Here is a 10,578-nt window from a genome sequence, read left to right as displayed (position 1 = left end):
ATACTTATACTTAAAGGGAAATATCTGTGGTGCCACCTGGAAGCAGCTATCAAGTGAGAATTTATTTGTGCTCATAGCTTGTTCTCATACAGCATCTATCACTAACAGGTCGGCTACGCAATACTCATTTAATAATTCACTGTGCTGGGTGTTTATCTCTTAGAGGGCCCAAGGTCTCATTTACAAAGGAATAAATATTTGGCATATTTGCAATTTGTTTATTAATATTTCCACTGAGTTGCTCTTTGCTACTAAATCAATTTAATCTTAGCATTAAGAACGAAGATTAATAAGCAATAACACAAATAGACTTTGTGAAACCATTTCGGCATCATTTATGCTCCCTGCACTGAAATGTTTATTAATACTGTATGGCAGTGGAAAATATACTGAATGTAAAATACCACTGAAGACACTGTGCTGCAAGAGAGCTAATATAAACTTCAGATTTAATACTTTGCCTGAATGAAAGTGCCCTCTACATCCTGACAGTGTGATGAAACTCAATTAAAAAAAAAAAGAAAGAGAAAGAAAAACACTTACTCGAAGCAACAACAATAGCAACAACAACAACAACAAATAACAGGTGCTGTATGAAACCATAAATCAAAAAAAAAAAAAAAAATCTCCAATAATAAAAGCTTGAAGGTATTCTTTTCTACAGCAACTTCTACCAGCGCTGCCCTTTTCCAGCGCATAATAACCAGAAAATAACTTCAAAGCGGGTTCTTCACAAAACGCTCCACTTCACAAAAAGCAAAGAAACGGAGAGATGTCTTTGTTGCGGGCTTGACGGTCCTTCTCTCCGGTAACAAGAGCAATAAATGATTCAGAAAGCCCGGTATATACAGTATGTTCTTCCAGTTACTCATTCTCCAGTCATTCTCAGTTTTTTTCACGGGTGTGATATCGATCGGATTAACGGTTTCTCACTCCGACGAGAGGTTAGGGGCCGAGTGTGATGCTCTCACATCTGCTCTCACGTCACATCATTGATCGGGAAGTCTTGGCTCCAGCAGGGCGATCGTACACAGGAAAAAAACAGGGGGTAGGATTTGCGTTCAGTCGTCAAAATAATTAAACCGGGGTGCTGTTTTTATTTGAATTTCTCCAGAATGTGTGTATGTGTGCTGCCCAGACCTTCAGCCATGTTTGGAGCGGTTTATTCGAACTCTGGAGCGTTTACTTCTTTAGTTCAGTTTGTTTTTGCCCGGTGAGAACGATGCCATTTGAACTCGGGCGGCACCAAAATGGCGCAGAGTCGCCCCTGTCCTCTTCCAAGTGAACTGCAGAGCGGTTTGTTAGGAGCGAGAACGCAATGTGAACCAACTAGAGGAAACGACTCCAAAACACAAGGGTTTATGGGTAGAAGGAGATGGACGTTGACATCTAATAGCCAGCAGTTCCTCATGCTTGGAAAGCCTATAGCAGAACAAAGTGAAGCGAGGGCAAACTGCAGTCTGGACTGACGCTCATATTCAGCTGTTTCTTCATGGTTTCTTAACTGGTTTGAACAGCAGAGAAGGGAAATTACAGCAAAGAGTGCAGACAAGTTCCATCAAGGTCAGCTAAAGTTACGGGAACTGGGATTTGTTTTGACTCCGCCCCCCGCTGCCAAAATCTCTAACCTGGCAAGATGTCAGGTGACCAAAACTCTGTCCAATAAACAAGCGACTTCTTTGTTTACAAGCCCTGATTCTGTTCTAATTAGGCAGCGTGAACCTAAACGAACCGAATACAAAAAACGCAACAAAGTCAGCTTTTCCTCTACGGTTCGGACAAAAGAAAGCCGACTGTACAGTGTGGGTGTGGTCGCACCCTCGGTCTACGTCAGGAGCGGGACTGTCACGGGGCCCAGCGCCGGCAGCAGGAGGGCCAGGAGGAAGAGAGGCGAGCGGTTCAGCCGCTGGCTCGGCGGCGCCGCCGAGGGGACGGGACGCTTCCTCTTGGGCCCGTTGCAGAGCGGGGTGTTGCAGCAGGTGATGCACACCGAGTTGAGCCGCCCCGTGCAGAACTGCTGGTAGCCAGAGGAGGCGATGAGACAAGCCCCCGAGGAGGCGCAGGACTTGCGGTAGTGTATTCCTGCGGAGAAACAGACAGACAGAGGTGGGACCGGACCGGAGCAGAGTCCAGAGTCTTATGCTATCCAGACTTATCAAGCTTATTTTAGGATTTTGTTTGTGTGAAATCATCACCAGTTTCAACAAATCTGACTTTTTTTTCAGGAGCATGTAACTTGTTTCAGGACATTTAGCCTACTTAACTTTCTTTACTTTTACTTGGTAAAAGTGAAATTGTCTTGGAGAAATTTTCTTGTTTCCAGATGTTCTTCATTGTTTTATGTATATGATTTCTTGACAGAAGTCATATTGACCTGTCTCAAGTGAAATTTATTGAAACCAGCAAAATTCTCTGCGTAGTGAGATAATAGAGACCAAAAATATCAAGAAATAAGCTTGATAGGTCTGGAAACAAGTTAAAATCACTTCACAACTTTACATTTTTTGCAGATCGGAGGGATTTTCTTCCTGAATTTTAAAGAGAGTAGGGTTTACCAATATGATGCGGTTTGTTCGATTATATAATTATTGTGGAATTGCTCAATACTGCACTGTCTGACTATGGGGAGCCCTTAAACTGCACTGATTCTAATTATCCTCATTAGGATCATTAGGAGAGAAAGAACTAGGGACTCATTTATCCTACACTGTAATTACATTGCTTAATTTGTCTTATATCTTATCTTATATCTTATATCTTATACATTTTGCAACACTGCATCTTTTTATTGCACTATATAGAGCTATCGACTCCCTGTATGGTCTTATCAAGTTTGTTCATGTTATTGTGAATTGTATGCCTGTATACGAACCTCATATTTTGCAATGTTGCAACTTTTTACTGCTCTGTAGGGCTACTGACTCCCCATCTGGCCTCATCAGCTGAGGTTTGCCGGTGTGCTATATGTGTGTGTGATTTGTTATGTAATCTTATGCACTTTTGATGTTACAGTAGGTGTTTCATAATTTACCTGGTGTTTTATTGTATTATTTATCATGTTTTTTGTGTATTTTTGTTGTAAAACCTTGTCTGCAAATGAAATCTCCCTTTCAGGACAAATAAAAAGTTTTGGATTGAGCAGATCAGTCAATCAATTCAGCTAAATTCAATTCAATCTCTGCCTGCAGTTATCAGGGGAACGTCTTTTATTGATGTAAGAGAAGACATGTGTACAATTGAGCATTTTCCCCATGATATCCGTTGTGTCCTTGGTGTACAGCAGCACACATGGCTACACACACAAAGCATCAGTATTCAGACCGTCCGATACTTCTGTGCCTGGCATAGCAAAGCAGTAAATCAATGTCTCTACTGTTGCTGTGCAGGTGGGGGTTCGGTGTCTTGCTCAAGGACACTTCGACAGGACACAAAGCCGTTTGGCGTGTACATGTGCTGCGCGGACTGAACCTGCGACCTTCCAATTACACAACAGTTTTATCTATCCAAGCCGGTTTCCTCCCTTTGGCGCGGAGGTAAATGCACCTTGAATGTACCGTTTTTATTTCCCGTACGCCTACACGAACCAAATCTAATGCTGTGTCAGTGGAAAGCAAAGGGAAACCACACATCTCTCCCGTCTGATGAATGAGCAGAAGAGGTGCGGCGAGATGAAGCACCCGCTGGGGCTCTGGAAGGACACGACGAGGACGGCGTTAAGACAGAGACGACTTTGTTCTGATTCATGCTCATATATGTTCATTATCCAAAAATATATATATATATATATGTATCGCAAGGCCTTACATTTGCTTGTGTCAAGGGAGAGGAAAACTGCCTGAAGTATAGGTTTCTCCCAGTTTGATGCTCCGTCTTCAAGTGTAATTCCTGTAATACTCGTCTAACACTTAAATCCACAGATGATTCGATGCCTCTCCCTCGTTCTTTGTAGTTGAGCAAAGCCGCAAAATAACAGATAACAATGTCTATTACAGTGAAATCACAGCGGATCGTTTTGACCTATTCAGCCCGTACTGCTAGGTCAGCCTGTACTACTAGAAATATTACGATTTTGGAGGAAAAGTGGATGGTGAAACACATTCTTTTGGGTCTGCCACATGGTCCTTTGACCCAAACAGTCTGGGTTTCTCTTTCATGTTCTCTGCAGTGATAGAGCCGCTATTGAAGAGTCGGGGCTGTTGTTGTGATTGAAGCATCATTTTCTGTCTGAGTTTCGGTCTTTTCATTGTCAAGAGAGAAAATGTCAACAGGTGCGAACGTTGCAGCTCATTCGATTTGTTGTTTATGTAGACTGCGTGGGCAGGACTTGAACAAAAAGAAGTGGCACTTTCACTACGTGTAAAAAAAAGTATTTTAAAAAGTATTACAGACGACCTGCTCGGCTTTCAAAACAAGGCCAAGCCGGCATGTGCATGTGTTGCATGCATAGCACCGGTCCTGACGGGTTGGGAAGACTTGATGACATCATTCTAGGAGGCTGCCATCTTTATACATCTGTGGCCTCAATTATAAATCTTCACTGACTCTATCCTGGATTCCATCATATGATCATTTCAAAGAATATGACAAAAAAAAAGCCGTACCCAGGCAATGCTAGAAATTAGTTTTTGCATTTGATATGTTACAGAAAAGCAAGTTAAAGTAATAATCTGCAACATTTTCATGTAAATAAATTGACATTTTGCCACTCTTTATCGCTGATTAATATAACACAATAGTGATTCAACCTATACCCAATTCATGAAAGCCACCTACAGAAACTCAAACTTCATCGACAGGAAATCCAAGCTCCGCCCACACTGTTTGACTGACAGGTGATCCGTGGGAACTGCAGTGCAGAAACACCACAGCAACGAGCTCTTAGCAACAAAGATGTCGCAAAAACAAGGAACTCAAGGATTACCACTTTCATGTATTCTGGTGAATCTGGCATCAAGTTCAATTTGGTTGTGCGTACAAAAATTTTGGGTAAGGAACTTTTAAGATGAATGAAACCAGTTCATGTATTCTTTAAAATAGTGCATTGATGTATTGTATTGAGTGTATTGATTATCAATTGTAATGTGCAGTATGTATTATCCTTTGCCTTCCATTGTGCCTGCATACCATCCTTCAGACTCTTGGGTAGAAAACAACGACTGAACCGAGGAAACAGCGTTGCTGATTATCTGTGTGGTGCACATGCTTGATGGTGCGGGAGCTGTGCATCAATGTGGTAAAACAGCAGTTCTCAACGTGGGGTCCGGGGACCACCAGGGGTCCTTGCAGGGGTCCCAGGGGGTCCCCAGAAAATTGATGAATTGTTAAACTTCACCATTATTTAATTTACAAGAAGTTAACACAATTAAAGAATGTAGAAGAATGATTATTTTGATCATAGTTTCACTGTTATCTCTCTACCTACAATACAGATAGTCATGGAATTCTGGCAAAATCAAATCTAACAATAAAAATATTCTCAGATTTGGGTCCGAGAGACAAAAGCTCATCAAATGGGGGTCCAGGGCTCTAATGTGGACTAAATTAGGGGTCCCTGATATGAAAACGGTTGAGAATCACTGTGGTGAAACAGCACAGGAGAGCTCCACGTCGCAGCGAAGCCGCCTCCGCCCCTTACCATCGGGTTTGACCAGCACCTCCTTCTGGCACATGTCCTGAACGTTGACGGTGCAGTTGACGATGTACTCCGGCGTGGAGCAGTCGTTGTGCTTCACCTCCTCGCACTGGTAGCACTGGATCTGAAGGGCATCTCCTGCAAAACACAGTCACATACATTACTGGCTTTATGGACAATTAAGGGTGATTCATACTGCAGACTGGAAGACACGATTCTTGTTTTCCTATGGAGTTCTCTAGATAGATAGATAGATAGATAGATAGACAAAACATCTATCAAGCAATTAGTCAATCAATCAATCCATCACATGATATGAGAAAAGCATTTGGTTTAACGCTACGTGTATTTTTGCTGTTTGTGAAATACGTGAAACAGTCTCACTAAATTTCTCCACCATGACGGGATTATGCGACAACAGCATGAATTTAGCTAACGGTTTACGCTTAGCGAGTAAAACAGCTTTAGTTGAGGTTGGGGGGGGGTTAAGGTTTTTCGTCACGGTTAAATAAGGAAAGATTTCGCTGAAAATGAAAACTTCACTGTGTTCGCATCAGTTACACCACAGCCACACCCTCACTTTCCACTGCGCTATTTCAATGTCAAACTGCTGCCTGTTTCTAGTCGTGTTTCTAGAATTTCACAAAAGTCCATGAGTCACTCTGCCAGTTTTTCATGTTTTTCTAGAACAAAGCAACCGAGGATTTTTCAGCTTTAGCGTTTTTTCGCAAGTGCCTTTAATGGCCCCAAAACATCTTCAAGACCACTGTTCCAGAAAAGTACAGTGTAACACGGTGTCTTCTTCTCTATCTTCTAAACAATATGTGGCATGACATTACGCCCGCTGCAGAAGGTCAGTGCTGAGGCTGCTGTACAGCGTGCGATGACGCTACCTGCCTCACAAGCACATTGGCTAATAAAGCGGACCATCGCCCGAGTCTAATCTTTGATGTTTTCAGCCTCGCTTTCAGTTGCCTGAGCTGTCTCATTAGTGTCAACAGGGGGGTTATAGATTCACATGCTGAGGTGAGACTAAGCCGTGAAAAACACAGGAAAAACACATGAGCAAAGCACTGACTTGTAGATTCCCATTCAACCCACTGATTTTTTGATTGCTGGTGAACCAAAGTGTGTATTTTTGTTTGCCTATGATGTCGACGTTTATATCTTTGGCTGTCTTCACCGTCAATAGACAGTAAAATGGTAACTTTATAATACCAACAAGCATGAAGAGAGACTTGGTGCATCCCGGATGAAGCCCCATGTGTATTCATGTCCTTTGGGGTAGTAAAACTGTAAACAGTGCTGTAATGCACAGCGCCTCGCCCAGCTTTGGCAAAATTTCCTCTGATGCTGGGAAAACTCTCTGGATGATCATTTCTTTTTCCCCAAAAGCTAATCCAGAGCCTGAGCGCTCCAGTAGAGAGAGTAATGCATCTTCAAAAAATTCAGCTGTCAGATCTAAAATGGATAAAGTATCAAGGTTGAGTCAATATTAAAGCTATCTGTGTTGTTGAAAATAAGTGCCATCTCACCGTTATTCAAAATGACAATGTTAAAACAGACTGGCAGAGATTTCACTGAATGGAAATCAGGTGATCTAAAGGCTTGGCAACATCTTTATGGATAATATCCTTACTGTGCGATGTTGACACGAGAATTGATTTCAATGGACGCTCACTGCATTGAAGGAAAGTATAAGTAAGCATATAGCTTGATGCAGACTAACCATATTGCCTCTCTGAATGGTGAGCAGTGTTTTTTTCACAGAGAAGTGAAAAGTAGAACACAATAATCAACACAACCTCAGTTCACAAACCGGTTTTTGTTGCTAATTACATGAGTCAGTATTGATTGACACATTAGATTGCTTTAACTGCTGTGCCTGCCAGGTTCAATTAGTATTTCTCAAAGACATCATCATCATCCCCAGCATCACACAGACACAGTTAAACCACAAACTCCACAAGTCCCACAAACATCTCCTGCCTTTTCTTCCCTAAATATTCCACACAAGACATCCGTTCCCAGTGACTGATATTACTGGTGTAATTATTGAAATGGCACCAATCATTAATCTCAACTCTGACAGCCCCATCAAACACCGGCTCAACTGATAAAGGTCCAAAACAACATCACAACCCAAGCCTAATTACTTTAAACCCAGCAAATGCGTGAAACCCCCATCCATCAACTGAATGGCGTCTTGTGGAAAAGAAAGAAAGAAAAAAAAAAAGGGTTTTCTTATTTTTTGGGAGTATTTGTCATACTGAAAAGCATCACCTAGTGCTTGGGGATAGGTTATCAGTTTTAGGAAATCATTCAAAATCTATTTGTTTGCCCCACAACAGAGGGTAACAAAAAAATCATAGAAAACAAATTACTTTCTGCATCCAAGGGACATTGCAATTGCAAAAACCAACATCTTCTACTCTCAATCCCACTGTAATCCCATAGGCATCCATATAAAATTCCAAACACAATATATAATATCTTTGTAAAAAGAGAAACAGATAAGAATACCAGTGCAGAAAGCACTGCATTAGTCTGATCCTTATATGGATATGAATGTAAAGAAACCTTCTATATGTATAACCATTAGGCATCCTATTAAAAAGAGGGGGAAGAGCAAAATGGTACAAGGCAGCAGCATCTTCACCTTCTACTTAAATACTGTGGTTTACTGGCAAGCATAAAAGCCCTTTCTCGAAGTAAATACACCCTCCGAGAGAAATGGACAACTGATGGACAATTGACGGACACCGCTGTCAGGATTTAACACTTTAAAGCTTTTTATTGACAAAGTCTGCGTCTTGCACGGAATGCCCAAATAGCGCAGAGGAATCCTTCAGCGCACCCTCTCCACGCCAAACCGCCGTCAGAGCGCAAAACCTAAATCCTCCAGCTGACCACTGAGGCTATTTTCCGATTTTTCTTTGCCAAAAGTATATGAGGTAATCCAAAAATATGTGAGAAGGGTCAAGATTTGAAAGATTCAGCAAACTGCAAGACGCAGAAAACAGATATGGTCATATATAAGGAAATAGAGTCTGACATGTAGATTTAGAAATATAAGTAAATATATTTAGGAGCAATAAGATGCGTTTATATCTCTGTACCATATATGCAAATACATGCATGTGGCACAAATGCAAGTGGATTTTTTTGTAATATTGACATGCATTCCCTATATTGCGCGTAAATGTGGATACAAAGATACAAGATTTTTTTTTTATATATAAAGGTTTGTCAGTAACATATATGATGTTAAAATATATGCAAATATGCCTACAGTTTGTGTTGTATACGGGCTTGGGAAGATGCGCGCCAACCTGTGCCATCATTCTAGTGGAAACGACGGGGTTGCGGTCTCTCCAAGTTGAACCTACCTGCGTCGAGAAGGACTCCAAATAAAGTCGCGAAAACGAGAAGACGCATTCTCTCCCAGATGAGGCTCGGAGGGGAACCATCAGACCCGATGAACTTGTTCAGAGGCAGCTAAACCACCGCGGAGGAGGAGGAGGAGGAATCCCGGACACAGATCCGCTCATTCTCCGGCTGGGTGAGGTGAGGTGAAGGCAAAAAGCTCCGCAAAACTGAGAGTCTCGTCCTCCGAGCAACTGGAGACAAATCCGGAGCGCCGAAATCATAAAGCGCACCACGTGATGAAAGCTCGCAGTTGGGATTTCATACATCAGTCACTAGTTTGTCTTCATGCCTTGACGAAATAAACCACTGTAATACTCCTATAATATTCGTATGGTGGCTGGCAGTGCGTCTCAATAGTGAGTTTATACATAAATTATCGTGCGTTTTTGTATTTTCTATCTCTTATGGTATCACTATAATAATCCTATAGTGACTTAAAGTGCGTCTGTGGTTCTCAACAGTGAGTTAATAGTGACCTTACCTTTCTTATCACCCTTTTATCACTTAATCTCCTGTAGTATCTCCATAATATTCCTATGATATTCCTATGGGGACTTATAGTGCGCATGTGGCCCTCAATAGTGAATTTACTATGACGTTATGGTACTTAGCTAATGGTGTCACTTTAATATACCTATAAGGCATTATGGTGAGTTTATATTGGATTTATGGTACTTTATGGTATTTTTTGAACATCCTATGGTATCACTATAATACCAGTTACACCATAAAGTACCATTTGGTCACTATCAACTCACTTTAATATCAATTCAAGTAGTAATATCATAGGATATTGATATTATAGTGACTCCAGTGATCTTATGGTATTTTTGTATAATTATAATAATGCTGCCATCAAGCTACTATGGCATAGGCTACCATTGTTTTCTCTGTGGTATAATTTGTTGCCTTGCAGCAGCTGCTCCTCGGTATTTGTTGTATAAGTGTTGCTGTGATGTGTTTAGAATTTGTTTATCTCCTATGCCTATAATATGTCTGTAATATTGCTATTGGGACTTGCAGTGTGCCTGTGGTGTTCAATAGTGAGTATATGGTCACCTTATGGTACTTTGTGGTGTTGTTAAACCTCTTATTATCCTTAATAACCTGTGGTATTACTATAGGGTTTTCTATGGCTGCACGGTATTTTAAAATGATGATTGTAGGGACTTACAGTGTGTCTGTGGTCTTCAACAGTGAGTTCATAATGACCCTATGGTACTTTATGGGTTCTTTTTTAACCTGTTATCACTACTAATACTCCTATCAAGCTCCTATGGTATTTATTATAGGAATTTCCTGTGGTATAGCCTACTTTTTTTTCCCACCGAGCTGCACAATATTTGTAAGTGTTGCTGTGAGCATGTGTTCATCTCGTGTGGTACCACTATAATATTCCTATAATAGTCCCATAACACTCCTATAGGGACTTACACTATGTCAATGGTACTTATGGTATTTTGCTCACCTCTTGGCAATCTCCTAGGTATTGCTGTGGGGTTTTCTGTGATGTAATT

The 10,578-nt window shown here is 41.2% G+C and overlaps 1 protein-coding gene across 1 annotated transcript; it reads right to left on the bottom strand.

The window, feature by feature from the left end:
* Positions 1-1,825: 1,825 nt before the first annotated feature.
* Positions 1,826-9,079, bottom strand: LOC139666482 (ly6/PLAUR domain-containing protein 1-like). Its single transcript, XM_071545722.1, has 3 exons — positions 9,022-9,079; positions 5,636-5,770; positions 1,826-2,082 (listed from the first exon to the last, which is right to left on the bottom strand). The coding sequence occupies exons 1-3, from the start codon at positions 9,068-9,070 to the stop codon at positions 1,826-1,828; spliced, it is 441 nt and encodes a 146-aa protein (XP_071401823.1). The 5' UTR covers positions 9,071-9,079.
* Positions 9,080-10,578: the final 1,499 nt, after the last annotated feature.

This window comes from Centroberyx affinis, unplaced genomic scaffold (genome assembly GCF_046629955.1).
Source record: "Centroberyx affinis isolate AG114_WGS23_722 - 3 ecotype Tasmania unplaced genomic scaffold, CSIRO-AGI_Caff_v1 ptg005037l_1, whole genome shotgun sequence".
Lineage (NCBI taxonomy): Eukaryota > Metazoa > Chordata > Actinopteri > Beryciformes > Berycidae > Centroberyx > Centroberyx affinis.
This window is presented reverse-complemented; position numbering and strand designations above follow the sequence as displayed.

Coding starts and splice junctions, on each gene's coding strand:
- LOC139666482 (XM_071545722.1), bottom strand. CDS start 9,070: ATGCGTCTTCTCGTTTTCGCGACTTTATTTGGAGTCCTTCTCGACGCA. Junction 5,771..9,021: donor TGGAGTCCTTCTCGACGCAG/GTAGGTTCAACT, acceptor TGTGTTTTGCAG/GAGATGCCCTTCAGATCCAG. Junction 2,083..5,635: donor GGTGCTGGTCAAACCCGATG/GTAAGGGGCGGA, acceptor GTTTCTCCGCAG/GAATACACTACCGCAAGTCC.